Source organism: Monodelphis domestica, chromosome 8, assembly GCF_027887165.1.
Source record: "Monodelphis domestica isolate mMonDom1 chromosome 8, mMonDom1.pri, whole genome shotgun sequence".
NCBI lineage: Eukaryota > Metazoa > Chordata > Mammalia > Didelphimorphia > Didelphidae > Monodelphis > Monodelphis domestica.
Window position 1 is genome coordinate 19,915,337 of NC_077234.1, and position 17,451 is coordinate 19,932,787.

At 46.4% G+C, this 17,451-nt stretch overlaps 1 protein-coding gene and 1 pseudogene across 2 annotated transcripts in view; both read left to right on the forward strand.

Annotated features, from left to right (window-relative positions):
• MFSD1 (major facilitator superfamily domain containing 1) overlaps window positions 1-17,451 on the forward strand; it is a 28,675-nt gene that overhangs the window by 3,548 nt on the left and 7,676 nt on the right. For both annotated transcript variants that reach the window (XM_056808447.1, XM_007502483.3), the window contains exons 3-11: window positions 1,938-2,050; window positions 2,931-2,973; window positions 3,706-3,773; window positions 6,888-6,996; window positions 13,173-13,275; window positions 14,112-14,210; window positions 14,650-14,761; window positions 16,370-16,426; window positions 16,734-16,890. In XM_056808447.1, coding sequence (XP_056664425.1) covers window positions 1,938-2,050; window positions 2,931-2,973; window positions 3,706-3,773; window positions 6,888-6,996; window positions 13,173-13,275; window positions 14,112-14,210; window positions 14,650-14,761; window positions 16,370-16,426; window positions 16,734-16,890 — 861 coding nt within the window. The remainder of the gene's footprint in view (window positions 1-1,937; window positions 2,051-2,930; window positions 2,974-3,705; window positions 3,774-6,887; window positions 6,997-13,172; window positions 13,276-14,111; window positions 14,211-14,649; window positions 14,762-16,369; window positions 16,427-16,733; window positions 16,891-17,451) is intronic.
• On the forward strand, window positions 18-1,921 carry LOC130455786 (60S ribosomal protein L13-like; annotated as a pseudogene).

The following is a 17,451-nucleotide window of genomic DNA, read 5'->3' on the forward strand; positions in this document are numbered from 1 at the left end:
TGTAATCTGTAATTCTCATGGCAGAGAGAGGTAAGTACATGGAAGATGGGAGCCCCAAGTTGTTCTGGAGCCCTCAGCGAGCTGACATTGTTTAGAAGTGCACTGGACCTTACCTTTTCTATAACATTTTGAAGAATCCCAATTATTTTCCCTAACACATCATGTGAAGAATTAAACTTATGTGAAATGTTGGTAGTACTTGTCACAATAATACTACTAGCCTTCACTTAATTTAATCCAAAAACCTGTTTAACCTGTTTGTGGAGACTTTGCTCTCAAGATGAGATATAAGCCCCAGAGGACTTAGTGACAGCTGGACGTGAAGGCAAACCCAGGAACTCCCTCCTGATCTACTCTTTTTTTCACTTGACTATATTCAGTTCTGGGAACTTTTGGATTAAGTTTGAGCTATTTTGAATAGATAGTTCCCCCTTGGGGAACTTTTCCTTGGGAGGTTTATGGGTAGGGAGGTTGGAGCAGGGCATTTTAAATAGAAATCTTTTTATTAATACAAATTTTACAAATACAAATGCCAGGGATTTTGGGGAAGTAATTGCTTTGGGGTTAGAAGTCACTTTGGAACAGAAGTGTGGCAATTTAGAAAATTCTAACTGAATGCACGATTTAAGAATTTCCTTTGTTCTATGTGTATGTAGTAATAGCTGGCATTTTATATACTGCTTTAAGGGTTGTAAAAAGCTTTTTTCAATATACATTTCTCAAAGACTGGCAAAGATGAGTTGCCAAATGGTTTAACTAACCAGGAAGATCAGAAGCCTGAAGGCCCATCAAGCAAAAAACTGTCAAATTGCTCTTTGCCTTGCATCTGGTCCTCTCCTTGGCAATAATGAGGTGTCCTTTTGTCTGAAACACCAAAGGGTGTGCTGGTAGAGGGTAGGGGTGCCTAGTATCCATAAAAGGGTGGCACAGACCATTGATATCTCTGTGGATCCTTGCCACCAAAATAAGTCTACAGAATCTCCAGGCAAATGTGCAGTGGCTAAAAGAATATTTTTCCAAACTAATCCTCTTCGCAAGAAACCATTTGTACATAAGAAGGGTGATGGCTCTCCTGAAGAACTCAAGTTGGCAACCCAGCTATCAGAACCTTTTATACCTTTCAGAAATGTCTATGAGAAAGAAAGTTCATGTCATTACTGAAAATGAGAAGAATTTCAAGATGTTTGCTAGTCTCTGAATGACCTGGGCCAGTGCCTGTCTTTTCAGAATCCAGGCAAAATCAAGCCAGGGAGGCTGCAGAGCAGAATATGGAGGGGAAAAAAAAAGTTAACAACTTCTGAGAACTTTCAATAAAATAATCCAAAAGAAACCCCCTAAAAAAGGAATGTGGAAATATGTGTGTGCATGTGTATAAAATCTGATTTAATTGTTGCAACAACACCCCTGTGAAATGGGTGCTATTTTACAGATCAGGAACCTGAGGCTGAAAGAATAAGTGATTTGTCCAGTGTCATTTGTGACAGTGTCTTCAGGATTTGAACTCATGCCTTCCTGACTTCAGGCCCAGTTCTTTAATCATTGTGCTGCTGCATAGAGACCATCTCCAACCATATATTTATATGTGTAATTTTGCTGCTTGTCTTTAACTTTCCCAACACATTTTAATGCTTCATTTGCTCTTTATCTTTTGCAGGTTTAAATTCAGTCAAATGATTGCTTTTCTGCTTTTCCCCAGATATTTATGTTTCTCATGGAAACTTGATTTTTGCATGGGGAAAAATTCATAAACGGGGCCTTTAGTAGAGAGAAGAGCAGTCCTAGTTGGAACATGGGAAGGAGTGGCTCTGGCATGTGTTTCTTTACACAGCAAAGAAATGCAGTCTAACCTCCTCAGATTTAGGAGGCTGTGACATGTTGCCAAGCTGCAGTCTAACATGTAATGAAGGCCCTTTTTTTTCTTCATCTTTTCCATATAGGACATGCACCTGAGCACTGCACAATTCATGCTTCTGTATTCTTGGTACTCTTGGCCCAATGTGATTCTGTGTTTCTTTGGTGGCTTTTTAATAGATCGGGTATTTGGAATCCGGTAAGTCCACAGTCACAGCATATCCTCTGAAGGGGGTTAGTAAACTCTTAACACTTGGCATCAATGAAAAGGAAGGAATGAATTCAAACTTTCTTGAAAAGCCTCCAGTGCTGGAGTCAGAAATAGTCTGACTAGAGTTTCCTTGTATTTTTCTGGGGTGGGATTTTGAATTTTTCCTGTTCATTTCCTAAAATAGTTTAAGGTGAGTTAATGCCAAAAATGTTGCTTCTGATGAATTAACCATCTGCACTTGGTAGACAGATGATGTAATATAGACTTGGTCTAGAGAGATGGCTTCCTTTTTCCTTATAAATTGGCTTTTTATTGGTTAATTGTCATTGCCACTTCTCACAGAAAACGAGAAAGGGGGCAATGTGAGAGTGTGATGTTTCAGCTGACCACCTTTGCCAATTTTTAGATCTGACCAAAATTTGGGGTGGGGAGTGATTCTGCATACTGGATAATTTGGCATTTGATTTGCATTAATGAAGTAGCTAGAAGCTACAGCGTTGATTCTAGATTAGAGCCACAGGTTAGCATCACCTGACCTTTCATTGTCAAAAACTCTTTTACAAGTCTGCCACTGTCATTACTACACAGATCTTGCTGTAAGAATGGCTCTGGTTAGTGAAAACTTTTGGACTTTCATCTCATAATTTTGCTTAAGAAGTTAGAGTGAACTAAGTTAAAATTTGACATTCTTGAATCCTTTGGAATTTTCTAGAGAAATTTGGCTTCTGAGAACCTTTTGCCTCTTTTTGAAATCACTGATCATTCTTCGAGAGAGTGGAGAGACTGTTGGTAGTGAAAACTGAAATGTATTTTATAGATGACTTGGTTACTGGATTGTAGTAATGGATTTTAAATTCTTTCATTCTAGGTGGGGCTCCATTATATTTAGCTTCATTATTTGTATTGGACAGGTAAGGCTGGCTTGGAGAGGCATTAGAAATTTTGCCTGAATAAATGAATTTTTGGAATGTAATGAATACTTAGATATCTGGCTGTATGTGATCTATGGATAAATACCCTTAATGAAGTTTATTGAAATAGGTATGTGTCAAATCTGCCTTAAATTTGAAGATGATAGGACTGATATTTTAAAATTTAACTTATCTTTTTTTTTTAAACTCTTACTTTCTGTCTTAGAATCAGTACTGTGTATTGGTTTTAAGGCAGAAGAGTGGTAAGGGCTAGACAGTGGGGGTTAAGTGACTTGTCCAGGATCACACAGCCAGGAAGTGTCTGAGGCTACATTTGAACTCAGGACCTCCCATCTCTAGGCCTGGTTCTCAATCTACTGAGCCACTCAGCTGTGCACCCCTTCCCCTTCCGCCCCCCAAATTTTAATTATTTTAATAAATTTCTCTGGGTCTGCACAGCCTGGATGAGGGTTGGACTGGGAGTCAGGAAAACTGTTTGCCCTTTATACTAGCTGTGTGACTCCGAGCAAGCCACTTACATTCTCTGTCTCAGATAATTCCTGGGGATTGACCTGCCAAGACAGGTTGTAAAATAGGCTTCTGTTCCGATTGCATTCAATTTCAATCTTTTCAGTCCATCTCAGATGTTGGGGCATTTCTTTATTCTCTTTGGTGCAGGTAGGTGCCTGTACTTTGCTTGTTCCTGGATGCTAAAGAATTTTTCTTTTACAGGTTGTTTTTGCCTTGGGTGCAATACTTAATGCCTTTTGGCTGATGCAGTTGGGCAGATTTATATTTGGGTAAGTTAGACATGATTTCATTTATTCCTCAGAAACTAATTATAATTTCCTCCTGTGAATTTTATTAAAAATGTCTTTTTAAAATATTTGTTAGTTTTTTCCTTTAAGAGAATTGTTTAAGGCCCCCCCCCCCCCTTTTCCCTCTAAAAGAATAGATAAAATATTAATATGGTGGCTCATTCTGCAGGGTATGACCAGGTTCTTTCCCCATCCCTGGTTGTAGTTAGCCATTTTTTTCCTGCTAGAGTACTGTCATAAGGCAGCAGCCATTTGATATAGGCTGATCACTCACTGGGATCTCATTTCCATACAGGAATATCTGGTAGAGAGCTCCATTGTTGAGGCTGAAGAAATTGAGTCTAAGAGGACTTGAGAGAGGCCAGTTTAGTTTGCAAGTTTAGAAGCCTGGGTATGCCCAGCACTGGCAGAATTAAGGTGGAGGGTACAGTACAGCACCACCTACTGGATGCAAAGCCCTGTTTGAAGTGCTGGGGTACCCGGACAAAAAAACCAAACAGGACTTATCCTCAAGGAACTTACATCTTGTTGCCCATAAGCCATGTGCTTCTATGGAAAGAAGAGGATTTTACCAGCACAGACAACTGTCCACCAATCCACCAGTGCCACATCTTGTCTGTGGCTTCCTAGAGAGCTGCCTGAGGCCTAGGGAGGGACTAGCCCAGGGCCACAGGGATAGTGGGTGTAGGCTGATTCCCAGCACCTCACAGACAGGCTGGACTGCTTTTTTATAACATGTATAGACAGATAAGAAAACACCAAAGAATTGGAGAAAGCATGGGCCATGACTGGGAGGGCATCAGGAGAAGCTTCCTGGAAGAAGTGGGCTTGAGCTTGAGCACCGAATTCAGGGGGCAATGAGTGCATCAGCAGCTGACTGAGCCAGAATATGTAAAGGGAGAAGCAGAGGGCAGCCTGTGGCCTTGCTGTGGCTTTTACAGGCCAGTTGTACAAATGAGACAGAAAGTAAGGGACTAAAGAACAATTCTAATGTGCTATGTGAGGGAGTGAGAGAATTTTGTAGGCAGTGGGTAGAAGGAAGAATTGAAAGCAAGTGAAAATTCTTCTTGAGGAGGAACTTGGGCAGAACTTGTTAAAAATCATTTGTATTCAGTTTGGATGGAGACCTAGAGGCCAGTTAGTTCAACCTCATTTCACAGAGGAGGAAACGGTCCCACCAGTGAGAAGTGACCTATCTGAGGTGACAAAGGGAGGACAACTGGTTGGATTCAGAAATGTTAGGACCAGGTAAGACATATTTGGGATCCCCTGCTTGTTTGGGATCAGGAGCTGATCTTGTCTTCCCTGAAGCAAGAATTGGGGAGACAGCAGGTTCACTGTCATAGAAGGCTTGCTGAGGCCTCACTGGAGGGATGTAGTAACCTCAGATCATGTGCCCCTCTCAGATGGGCTCATGGGATGATAGGCAGGGCTTGCTAGCATTTCAGATACTAGAGAGGCTTATGCTGGATAGATCATGATGACATCAACCATTGGAGCATGGTTGCATAAAGGAATGATTCTAATATCTGCTTTTTAAGTCTTGAAAACAAAGAGAACAGTAGAATGTTAATCTGTATGTGTACATAATCACAGTGTCGACCTGCCCAGAAGTGTGTGATTTCTTAGGGAAAACTTGTAGAGATTCAGGTGTGAGTGGCCATTAGGGGAGACCAAATTGCCTATGGAGACCACTGTTTGGCCCAGGAACAAGAAATAAAACAAAAGGGAGGAGAAAAGGAGGGAAATGGAGAGAAGGAGAGGGATGAACATTAAAGGGGCCAGACAGAGGAGATTGGTAGTAGGGACCAATGAAAGGAATTGAGCTGAAGAGGGTGTTAGGCCTATGTATTAAGAAAATTTCTTTGGCCAGCATCATGGAACACAAGCACTGCAAAAATTTAGATGAAAGAAAAGTAACCAATAGCAAGAATACTTCAGTGTTGCAAGGACTAAGAATGTGTGTTTATGGGGCCAGATTTCTTTTAATGACCCTTTAGTAATTCAGGCCTCTGGGGCATCAAGAACCTAGGGCTGCTTTCATGATGAGACAGGAGTCTTGGGGTGCTAGTGGCAAAAGGACAGAAATGAGAGATTGGAGAGAATAAGAGAACTGAAGGTTCTCTTGAACCTTCAGGGTGATGATGGTTTTGTTTTGGAGTTAAGTAGAGGGAAGTCATTGATGGCAAATAACCTTGCGTTTTGGGGAGAGCCATTTACTGGAGCTCAACTTTCATTGGTCTGCATTGCTGTTCCATCAGTTTCCAAGCCTTTCTAGCCTTCTTTGTCAGTACTATTGGTTTAGGTACTCCTTATTCTTCCTTACCCCTAGATTGTCATAGTGGCCTCCTAATTATTCTTCCTGTTGCCATTCTCTCCTTCACATATTTGCCAGACATCTTCCTAATACTCTAGTCTCATCACTTTTCTGCCGAAGAGTCATCAGGTCCTTATTACTGAAAGACACCCAATTCTCAGCTTGACTTTTATTAAAGATTCTCTACTCCAGGTGTTGTACTGGTCCATCAGAACTCCCTAGTACAGAACCAGATGAATGTGGAATGGGGAAATTTTAACAACAGCAACAAAAATAGAATCAGTACAACATAGAAAATGGCCATTTGTGATTTTCTAAGTAGATATGTGCCCCTCTGCAGAGCCTCTGTCTTCAAATAGTGAGGTACTGCTGATGCTGGCCTCCATACTGCCTTTCTAGCAGTTTTCTACCTTCTTGCCTCTGCTCTCACCATCAGCTTGTTACATTTTGCCTTTTTGAAATCTTTCTCTTCTAAGAATTCTTCCTTGAGATCAACTGTATTCCTTCTTTCTCCTCAAATCACTCATAGATCTTCGATCTTAGAATCAATACTATGCATTGATTCCATGGTAGAGCAGTGGTAAGGCTAGGCAATCTGGGTTAAGTGACTGTTTCTGATGCACTTGTCATTTGTATCCTATGTAAACTTAGGTTTCTTCTCCCATCCTCTGTCCCATTCATCTTTGTATCTATTCCTAATACTTTATAAGAAAGATTGCACATAGTTGGCACAGGAGAGATGTTGAATTAAATGATTGATTTGAATTTTCTTTTTTTAGGATTGGTGGGGAGTCCCTAGCAGTTGCACAAAATACCTATGCTGTGAGTTGGTTTAAGGGCAAGGAATTAAACCTGGTATTTGGACTCCAGCTTAGCATGGCTAGAATTGTGAGTAGGACAACATGCGTCCAATGTATTAATGTTTCAATGGTGGTGCCGCACAACCTTTTTGCTCTGGCTAGGCTGTGTGCTCTTATATAAGCAGACAGTAAAGAAGTTCTTTTACTATTTCGTATTTAGGGGGTTTGTAGACAACTGTGTGTGCGTGTGTGCGTGTGTGTACATGTATGGTTTTAATAAGTAAAACTAAATCATTAAAATAACAACATTTTTATTTTGTTTCTATTTATTATTTCAATGTTATGCATACACAGAGACATAAAACGTACGCGTGAGACCATTTTTCAGACATAGAAAACATTGTATGAGATCCTGCTGTCCAGTGATCTCAGTGATAGTAGTTCCTATGAAGAGTGTGTGAGGGCCTTTTGAGGTCATCCTGCTTAAAACAGTGATTGCTCTTAGGATATCCCTGACTGACTCACTCCTCTAGTCTTTATTTGCTGAGCCTACATTTTGAGGTAATTGAGCCTCCCTGGTTTTGAGTTCCCTGTTTTTGAGTAGCTTATTCAGTTTTATTCACACAAACAAACAAACCTCAAACTCCACTGGGGAAAGTTCTTTGGTGTCCCCAACCAGAATGCTTCGCTGCGTGATTCTGACGCTTTAGACCTCATTGGTCACCTGTCTTCCGATAGCTTGAGGGCTATCATAAATTTGACAATGCCTGCAAGTCTCTTTTCAGGGCTAACCAGTCTCATTCCTCTCAGCTGATGCAATGATTCCCAGGCCCTTGCAGGCGCTTTCTGGCTTTGCTTTAGTTGCTCATTATTTCTCTCCTTGTAGTCCTCAGCTCTGACCACACTCGGCTAACTTGTCTCTGGCCAGCGCCCCTTCATTGGCTTGGGTACGATTTGGAGGCCGCCAGGAGCGCCTTTGGCCCCTTTGACAGCTGAGTTGTACTTCTGACCTGCATTATTCTGCTCTGCTTTTAGTCGGTTAGAACTTCAAGGTTTCATGTGGTTCAGGCCAGCAGATGTTCCCCATCCTGTACTTTGGTAACTGAATTAGAAAATAAAACGTCCGACCTTCTTTAAAACAAAATGAAACAAACCCCCCAAACTTGTTTATTTGTTCCCCGCTAAAAGCACTAGTAGAAGAAAAGAGATGGGCCCAGAGTTTATAAATAATTAGATAAAGTACCTGAGCTGAAACTTGCCACCTTAACTTTTAAAAAGTCACAGATTGGGGCAGCTGGGTGGCTTAGTGGATTGAGAGTTAGACCTAGAGATGATGGGAGGTCCTAGGTTCAAATCTGGCCGTAGACACTTCTCAGCTGTGTGACCCTGGGAAAGTCACTTCCCCCCATTGCCTAGCCCTTACCACTCTTCTGCCTTAGAACCAATACTTAGTATTGATTCCAAGATGGAAGGTAAGGGTTTAAAAAACAAAAACAATAACAAATAAAAAGTCACAGAAAGGGGGCAGGTAGGTAGTCCCAGTGGATAGAACGTTAGGCATGGAGTTGGGAGGACCTGGGCTCAAATCTGGCCTTAGGCACTTCCTAGCTGTGGGACCCTTGACAAGTTACTTCACTCTCATTGCCTAGCCCTTACCATTCTTCTGTCTTAGAACTAATAAGATAGAAGTAGGAGGTTAAGAAAAAGAGCCAGATAGAAGATATGTCAGGAAGGTGATGGAGGACACATTTCACAAGGGTTACCCATTTTCCAAGCTTGCAATATGCTGAGGCTTGCAAGGAAGGCTCCAATAACTGCTGCCCTGGGGAAAAGAGGAGAATCCAGAGGCGAGACTCAGACCACTGCTCATGGGACCATGTTAGGAGGTGCTCACCTTCTACGTCCCTTCTGTTTGCTTTGCCAAAAAGGATGGTCCTTGGATTGGAAAGAAGAGAAACTAATGAATAAAGGAGAGTCAAAACTCAAGATAAGCCAGCTAATAAGAGAGGCCTTATTGGCTCTTTTTAACTCTTATTTTCTGTCTTACAATTGATACTAGGAGTTTTGGTTCCCATGCAGAAGAGGAGTGAGGGCTAGGTCATTGAGATTAAGTGACTTACCCAGGGTCATAGAGCTAGGAAGTGTCTGAGGTCAGATTTGAACCCTGGCCCTCCCATCTCCAGGCCTGGCTCTTTATCCATGGAGCCATGGAGCTGTCCCTCCTCATTTCATTTTTGACAAGGCTACTGGAAGAGCAGATCAGGGGATGGCATGGATGTCGTTGGCCAAGATTTTAGCAAAGCCTTTGGCAGAACCTGTTGTGCTGCTCTTGTGGAAAGATAGAAAGGAGACGGGCTGGATGGGAGAAAGAGCACTTTGGGGACTCACCGGATGACCAGCCCCGAGAGCGTTTTTAATGGTTTCCTATTGATGGGGCAGGAGAGGTTGAACGGAGTGGCCCAGGGTCTGGGGTTCCCGAGAAAGGCAAGAGCGCGTTATGTTCTCTCGAGCTTAGGAGATGTGTGTGGCACAGACGCAGCCGTGACATCGAGGGCAGGTCCCCAGAGGTCTTGCTGGGCTAGACCCTTGGACCTAGTTTAAGAAGATGAAACACAGCGGAGGAGTTCCACGCCGTCTTCTGCCCTTGGCTTACAAGAGGCAGCTCCTCGGTGTGGCCGCGCAGCAGCTTGGCCAGACCCAAGACCAGTGTGAGCCAGCAGCGGGACGCGGCCAGGTGCAGGGAGGGGACTGTCCTGGGCTCGGACGCTGGCCAGACCACGTGTGGTTCCCAGGCGCAGCTCTGGGGCCCCGCGTTAGGAGGGGCTCGGATAAGCCACTCGCTGCAGAGGAAGGCAGCGGGATCATCGTGATGATCTTGGGATGATGGCCGAGGCATGATCTACAATTACGCACCGAAGGAAGAGCCTGGAAAAGAGAGGCGCTGGAGGCCTGGCCCTGCGAAGGCTTCAGAAGGACCCTCTCCGGGAAGCGGCCTGTGCCTTGTTCCACTTGACCCCTCTGGGCCGAGCCTTGGGCCCTGCCTCTAATTTCAGGGCCAGATTGAAGGTCCAGGTGAGGAAAACTGTGCTGACAATTGGAGTGACTTGCAGCGGCCTGGGCTGAGTGTCGGGAGAGGATCGTCTTTACTCTGCCTCACGTCCCTGCGATGTGGGGAGTGGCTTCCTCTTCTGCTATTCGAGGATTCATTCCCGAGGACCCTCCATGGAGAGCTGGGAGGGACCATGGAAGTCCTCTGGGTCGGCCTCGTCCTCTTTGATTGAGAAAACCGCCACCTGTAGCATGAGGCAACACGGGTCGCTGCGGCTGAGGATTTGAATTCGGCTCCTTGTCCTCCAGAGCTCGATCTTGTTCCCTGGCCCCTCTCTGCCCTTCATTTTAGTCCAGCTTCAGCGGTAGGTTTGAGATCAGGTTAGTTTCTCCTTAATTATTGGCACCTTTGACATCACACTTATTTCCCTCCGCAGTTGTGTAATCTCATCTGGACTTTCCCCCTTTCCCTTAAAGTTTAAGTTTTTGGTCTCCTTGTTCAGGCGGATAATTTTCTTCCCCACATTGAGTGTCCTGATATTTTTGGAAGCAGAAGCAAAAATGAATTCCTTCTTGTACCGTGAAGCGTCTCAGCAGCTGCCTCCCATTCCCGTAGCCAGCTCCCCCAAGCCTTTCTTTCTTAGGACGTTCCGGCCTCTGGTGCGAGGAGGGAATCCCAGGGAAGGAGGGCCCAGAGCTGCAAGAGCCCTCCGAAATGACCTCGCCGAGCTCCGGCTTTACAGAGGAGGAAACTGAGGCCCGGAGAAGCCAGAGGACAGAAATGTTGAGAGAGTCATCGAGTCTTTGAAGGCCTGGGGAGGAGACGCAACTGTTACAGACACGTTGCAGGCATTTCCTGGCCGTGTCTCCTCCTTTGTGAATCCATCCAGATCGCCCCATTTTAGTAGAAATGGGCCTTGAGCTGGCAGACCCTGTCACACCTTGTTTGTGCCTTCCTTCTTGGGAATAGAGGACCAGCCCTGGAGTCAGGAAGACCTGAGTTCAAATCTGGCCTCAGATACTCACTAGTGTGTCCCCCTGATTGCCTCGGGCTCCTCATCTATAAAATGAGCTGGAGCAGGAAATGTAAAGAACTCCAGGATCTCTGCCCAGAAAACCCCTGATGGGATCCCCCAGAGTCAGATAAAACCCCCGATGGGATCCCCCAGAGTCAGATAAAACCCCCGATGGGATCCCCCAGTCAGAGAGGCCTGAGATGTCTCCACCACCACCCCGGGCTGGGCCTTCTGTGCTCTTGAGCAGGGGATCTCCAAGCAGCATCTTCCTGGGGCTGGGAACAAGGTGCAGGGGGGGGGGGGGGGGGGCGGGTCTGTGCTTGAAGCCTGCTTGTGTGCATCTGGGCACGGGTCTATTGTGTGTGATGGGGAGACCTCCCAGCCTCTCTGTAGGAAGCCTCCTTTCTTTGGCTGGTTCTGAGCCTGCAGAGCAGAAGCGATCAGGAGCTGCCTCTGAAGTAGTGAAGTAAAGCAGAGATAGGAGGGGTCCCTCTTAGAGCCCAGTGGCCTGGGGATGGGGGGGGCCCTCTCTCCCCCCATGTCAGGTTCCTCCTTCTTCCCTGTGGTCATCACGTTTAGTGACCTCCTCTCTCCTCGGATCCTTTTCTCTGCCTGCCTTCCTGCGTGATTTCTCGGTTCAGCCAGGGCCCTCTGGCTCTCTCTTCTCCCGGGGAGGCCGGCCTCCACTTTCAACAGACGTGTTTGGCAGCTGCCCCAGGCAGGAACACGCGTGTCCCCGAAGTCACGTCCCCAGTTTTCTCCGCCTCAGATTTCTAGATGGTCCTCCCAGAAAACTCCCCTGGAAAACTCTCTTTGCCAAACACTTTTCTTGTTGGGCTCCTGCTTCTTTAGAGGCTCTTGAGAATAGCATCCGTCAGTCAGCCGTCCCAGCTCGTCCCGGTCCTCGGTGGGCTTCCAAAGACCCAGTTATCGTGCAGGATTGATGACAGGAGCCGTGATTTGTGGACAGGCGGGAGAGGGAGAGGGCCTGAGTCAGAGGCTCGGGCATCGCGTGAGCTGTCCCGGGCGTCCACGCCAGCCTTGAGGTCAATGTGTGGTGGACCCCTGGGAGAGGGGGGAGCGACCCAGCTCGGGAAAGGCCCCCATCGCAGGCAGCGCCAGCCTCCCCGAGGGAAGGACTGCCAGCGCAGACCTGATGTCCAGGGACTCCTGGAATGCATTCTTTCATTGGCAGGGGAAGCCCTCGTGTTGGCCAGGCCAGTGGAGGAAGTGGAGGCTTTGTCCTTGGCCTCCAGGAGCCAGGAGGCTCTTTATTTAAAGAGGATTGTTAGAAGGAAAACCGGCAGTCCTTCTAGAGCACCAGTCATAGTACAGATGTTTCAGCGTTGTCGTGATTTAAAGAAGAGATTTTATTTGTGTTTTCACCCCTGCTAAGCTTGTTGGGAGGGCGGCTTCTTTGGTAATGCATTTCTTTCCCTAGCTTAGAGGGGGAAGCCCCAGGAAACGATCGCATTCAGTCATAATGTCCGGTTATCATGGCCTCCAATAGGGGTCCAGACGGACTGCTGGTCACACGATGTTCCCCGAAGCCCCTCGGAGTGGGGATTAGTGCTGGCGCTTCTTTTCCAGCCCATTTTGCAGCTTCCAGACAGGGTTGTGGAAGGAAGCCCGACCTCCTGGCCCTTGGACACTTGGCTTCCCAAACAAGACCCGAATCATGGAGCACACATGGTTGTTTGGCTGCTTCCAGAGGCTTTTTCCCTTGTGTGAATATTTCCCCCTTCAGGCAATACGGATGCTTCTTATTTATTTGTTCCATTATCTGGCTAGGCCAAGGGAAGCTTTTCTCAATAACCTTTAAAAAGACCTAGAATAAAGCGAGTTTCTTTTGTTCCTCCACAAACTTAGCCCTATAATATGTGGTTGGAAAAGAAACGGAACCCATTTCAGAATTAGTTAATTCAGGATATTTTCCTGGTTACATGATTCATGCTCTTTCCCTCTCCTCTCCCCCAGCTGGCGAGCAAGTCCCCTGCGTTATCCATGGATCGTTGTTCAAACCTATTTCCATGTTATTCACATTTGCTGCGAGGGATCTTTTAATGCCCAAACCCCGATCCTATCCCCGTCGAACCACGTGAGAAATTGAAGCGATTGCTCGCTCCTGGCACACGTGGGTCTCTGTGTTTCTAAAGGCGAGCGTGACTGAAGACGCCACTTTTCTCCTTTTCCTCTTTAGGGGAGTACCGTCAACCTGAACGTCATGGGATGGCTGTACCACAGGATAGCCACTCTGATTGGCTCCCCGGGCCACACGACCCTTGGGGTCACCCTGATGATAGGTTAGTGCTTTTGTCCCTCACAGGACGTGCTACAAGGGGGCTGCTCGGGGCATCAGAGGACACGGGGTCTCGTCAGGCCCCCTTCTGGGTGGGGGACGTCAGCCTGGCCTGGCCTCTCTTCTAGGGGGCTTGTTCCTTCCATCAGCTTCAGTCCTTCCAGAGGGCCCAGTGTGGGGGGAAGGTGGTGAAGCGCTTGGCTGGGGAACAGCAGCTTCCAGGCTCGACTGTGCTGAGCTCTCTCTCCTCAGGAGGTCTCTGCAGGCTTTTTGGCAGACAAGGATGGGTTTGGGGAGGACAGCCATGCTGATTCTTTAGGTGAAGGTTTCCTAAGGAGGCAAGATGCTGACGCGGAAGCCTCCCAAACCATCTTGTTCTCCCCTCATTCCTCCCTTTTCGGTGATCCCTTTCCTAAAGCTCAGTCCATAACTCCCCCTGCCGAGTGCTTAGGAAATGGGGGTTCGGATCGCAGGGAGGGGGCAGGCCTGGGCTGGCAGCAGGTGTTTCTATGGAGGAGCAGCCAGGCCAGGGATTGGCCCCCTCGGCCTTCTCTCGCTCTCCATCATTGCTAAAGGTGACGCTGTGGGGCTAGTTGGCTTTCCACCTCCTCAGCTCGGTTCCGTATTCTGTAGCAGCTCTTCTGCCGCGCTCCAGCGAGCGCCTGACCCACCTGAGCCTCCCTGACTCTTCACTTGGTCTGTCCAGCCCCTTCTAGAAGGACAGTCTTCCTAGTGTAGGGTTGTTAGTAGTGGGGCCCGCTTGGTGAACTTCTGTCCCTGCTTTTAGGCACTTCCCAGCCTAGTCCCTAAATTGGTGTTATTTCTTGGCTTTTGATTCAGGGGGTGTAACCTGTGTCTTTTCACTATTATGTGGCTTGATTCTGGCATTCATGGACTGGAGAGCAGAGAAAATCCTTCATAAAGAAGAAGGAAAAACTGGTAAGCTTTGAAACCCCGTTTTTGCAGGGAGGTTCCTCAGTGCACCATTTTGGGGCTTAATTAGTGATGTTGTTTTTGGTTTTCACTTCCAAAATCGATTTCCTCTTGTCTCAATTTGGACTTCGATATATTTTTTTCTAATTCAGTTGGAAACATTATTATTAAGCCTTGTGTTTCTTGGGAATAGAATACTGCCCCACCCCCAGCCCCCCAATTATTGCCAAGGGGCTAACCTCACTTAAACATTTCAGCTTCCAATCTGCTTCCACACATTTTAATTAGTCCACAAATATTCTGTTTGTAATTACTTGGCTCAGCGTTTATTTCACTTCATGTGAAACTCATTTAAATTCTCAAAGAAGTAAAAGCATCCTAATGTGGAAGAAAACTTCCAATATTTGGAAACTTATGCCATTCTTATTTGCTCTTGTTCCTCCAGGTGAAGTTATCAAAATAAGAGACATGAAGGACTTCTCATTGTCCCTGTGGATTATATTTTTAATTTGTGTATGGTATTATGTGGCCATATTTCCTTTTATTGGACTTGGCAAGTAAGCATCTACTTCCTTGCAGGAGAGCAGTGTCTGGTGTGTGCATCTTGAACGGACACACACAATACTTGAGAAGTAAAATCGTGTTCTTAGATGTTGATTATATACTTATATGGGGGAAAAAAGGAAGCTAAGAAAACGTAAGCTCTTGTTGGATGCTTAGGCGATTTTGTTAGCCCTGAGGGTTAGTCTTGGTGTGTTAATTTGGAGAAAACCCTTTCTAGCGGTTATTGTCATATTCGATTTCCATTTAATTCTAAGCCCCCCCCCCCATTTTATCATATTTATTATTCATATATACCGAATACTACTTTATTCACCTCTTAAAATAATTAGATATTTTAAGAATAGTTTACAGCTTAGCTCTGATTGCACAGGAAATCATTTTTATGAAAACATTTGTTTTCTGTTAAGAATACTACAGAAAATAGATCTTTGAACATCTTAGAGTCCATTTGAGTAATTAGATATTCTGTTTCTATTTTTTTATTCTTGGACCTAGCAGTCTCCATGTCATCAAGCAAATTCCAAAAAAGGGTTTAAACCAAAATTTGTTAAAAACTTTTTTGCTGCATAGGAAGTCTGACTGATTGATCACAGTTCCTGAGCTGTTGGCAGCTTCTTCTTTTGGTACTTTAACTCTTTTGTGAATCTCAAGGTTATGAGACCAGGAAGGGCCAAGATCTCACATTTTTAGAGTTACAAAACCTTTGCTCAGAATTCTCAGTCCTAAAGCCCCTTGAGCTTATTGTGACTCACCTGCCCAGAAATAAGTGGCTGCTCATGCCAGTGTCCACTGTACTCTCAGTCTTTGGAAACCTAGTCCGGAGAGGTATGTATCCAGTTCACAGATCAAAAATGAGCAGAAGACCCAACCAGCAGAAGAGGCACCACATCCTTCCTTCTCACCTTGGAAACAGGAGGACCCATTATTTTTCTATTCAGAATATACTTAATTGCTTGTCCTCGGCAGATGGGAATTTTAATGATGTAAACAGTTTCAGATAGTTACTAAATATCTTTCTTCCTACTATGTAGTTTTTTGAAATTAGTTTGGAAGAGCAAAGGGCTGGTATTATTTAAAATATTGTCATGTAGACAAGGGAGTTGGCTCCTCGCCCTAAAAGGGACAATTAAAATCCAGGATTGGAAGTAACAAAGGAATTGAATGTAAACTTGGTGGAAAATCTTCCCAACAGTGCTGTCCAAAAAGGAAATGGGCCTTCTTAAGTAGGTAATAGGTTTCCCCTCTAGAGAGCTTTAAGCTAAGGCTGTGTCCACTTTTTTGGGTTAATTGTTGAGAGGATTCGCATTCATGACATAGATGATCCCAGAAGTCCCTTGACTCTGAGATTCTTTGGTCACATGATGTGAGCATCTTAATAAGGACCACAGAAGTAACAGCTCTCACAGGGAGCCATCCTGCCCAGAGTTTGTACTAGTGCCTGTTTGGCCTTCCTCTCAGGACAGTCTACAACTGGTCTAACTATTCCTTATGGCACCTGGGTGGACGCTGGTGGTTGTTGTTTATCTTTTTGGGCAGGTGAAATCTTTTCTAAAAAATGCTGAGTTTGGTTTCTTTTCTCTTCCCCACCCTTTGAATTTCAGGCTCTTCTTTATAGAGAAATATAAATTGTCCCCACGCACCGCAAGTGCAATCAACAGGTATTGAATATATAGGCTTCTTCACTGCCAATGTTGGGTGCAACGATGGGGGGTGCAAAAGAAGCAGGAAAAATGTGGGGACGTCAGACCGCATGGGGTGAGGCCCAGCGGTGGGGGGGGACCAGGACGATCCGGTTCCCCAGCACACCGCAGCCCTGTGGGGAGAGACGTGTGTGCGTGCGTGCGTGTAGGAGGGGCTCGGGGAGGTCCGGGGATCAGGTCTAGGGAAGACGGGCAAGACGGGCTTTGTTTCATCCGAGTGTTTTTCGTTGCCTTTGAGTCATTCGGGGTGTTGTGTTTTTGCCAGCATTGTGTACGTCATCTCGGCTCCCATGTCTCCCGCCTTCGGGTTTCTGGTGGACAAGACGGGCAGGAACATCTTGTGGGTTCTCTTTGCGGTGGTGGCCACGCTGGCTTCCCACGCCATGCTGGCCTTCACCTTCTGGAATCCGTGGATCGCCATGGTACGTGCGCCCCGGCCCTGCGCCTGGCCCCCGTTTCCCCCTGCACTCCGACGGCTTCCTCCGACGCCAGGCTTTCTTTATGCCGGCGGCCTCTGGGACTTTGGAGGTGCCTCCTCTTCTCCGGGGTGGCCCGCCCCAACTTCCCCTTGGCCTGCTTCTCCTTCCTCATCCACATCCCCCCTCCTTGCGGTGTCCCAGGCCCACTGCTGCTGTCGGTCTACCTTGTCCCCCACTTTGAGGCCTTCAGGGCAGTCTCTGGGTGGAGCCTTGGCCCGTCCAGAGTGGGGTTCCTCTCCCACTAGACCCCCTTCTTCCTTCGGTCTGGGCCTTCCTTCTCCTTGGTCACTGCATCCATCCCTGGCCTTCTCTGCCTGCCCCAGGCCCAGCTGACCGCTCCCTCATCTGCCCTCCGCCAGGGTTTGGCCCTCGACCACTGGCTGCGCAGGAGCGTCTCCCCAGCCCCGCTCGCCCTCACCTCTCCTGGCAGCATCCGGGCTGAGGAGCCGCTCCACGCCATGGTCCCCCGCGGGCCCTTCCCTGTCTGTCCTCGGGGTCTGGCTC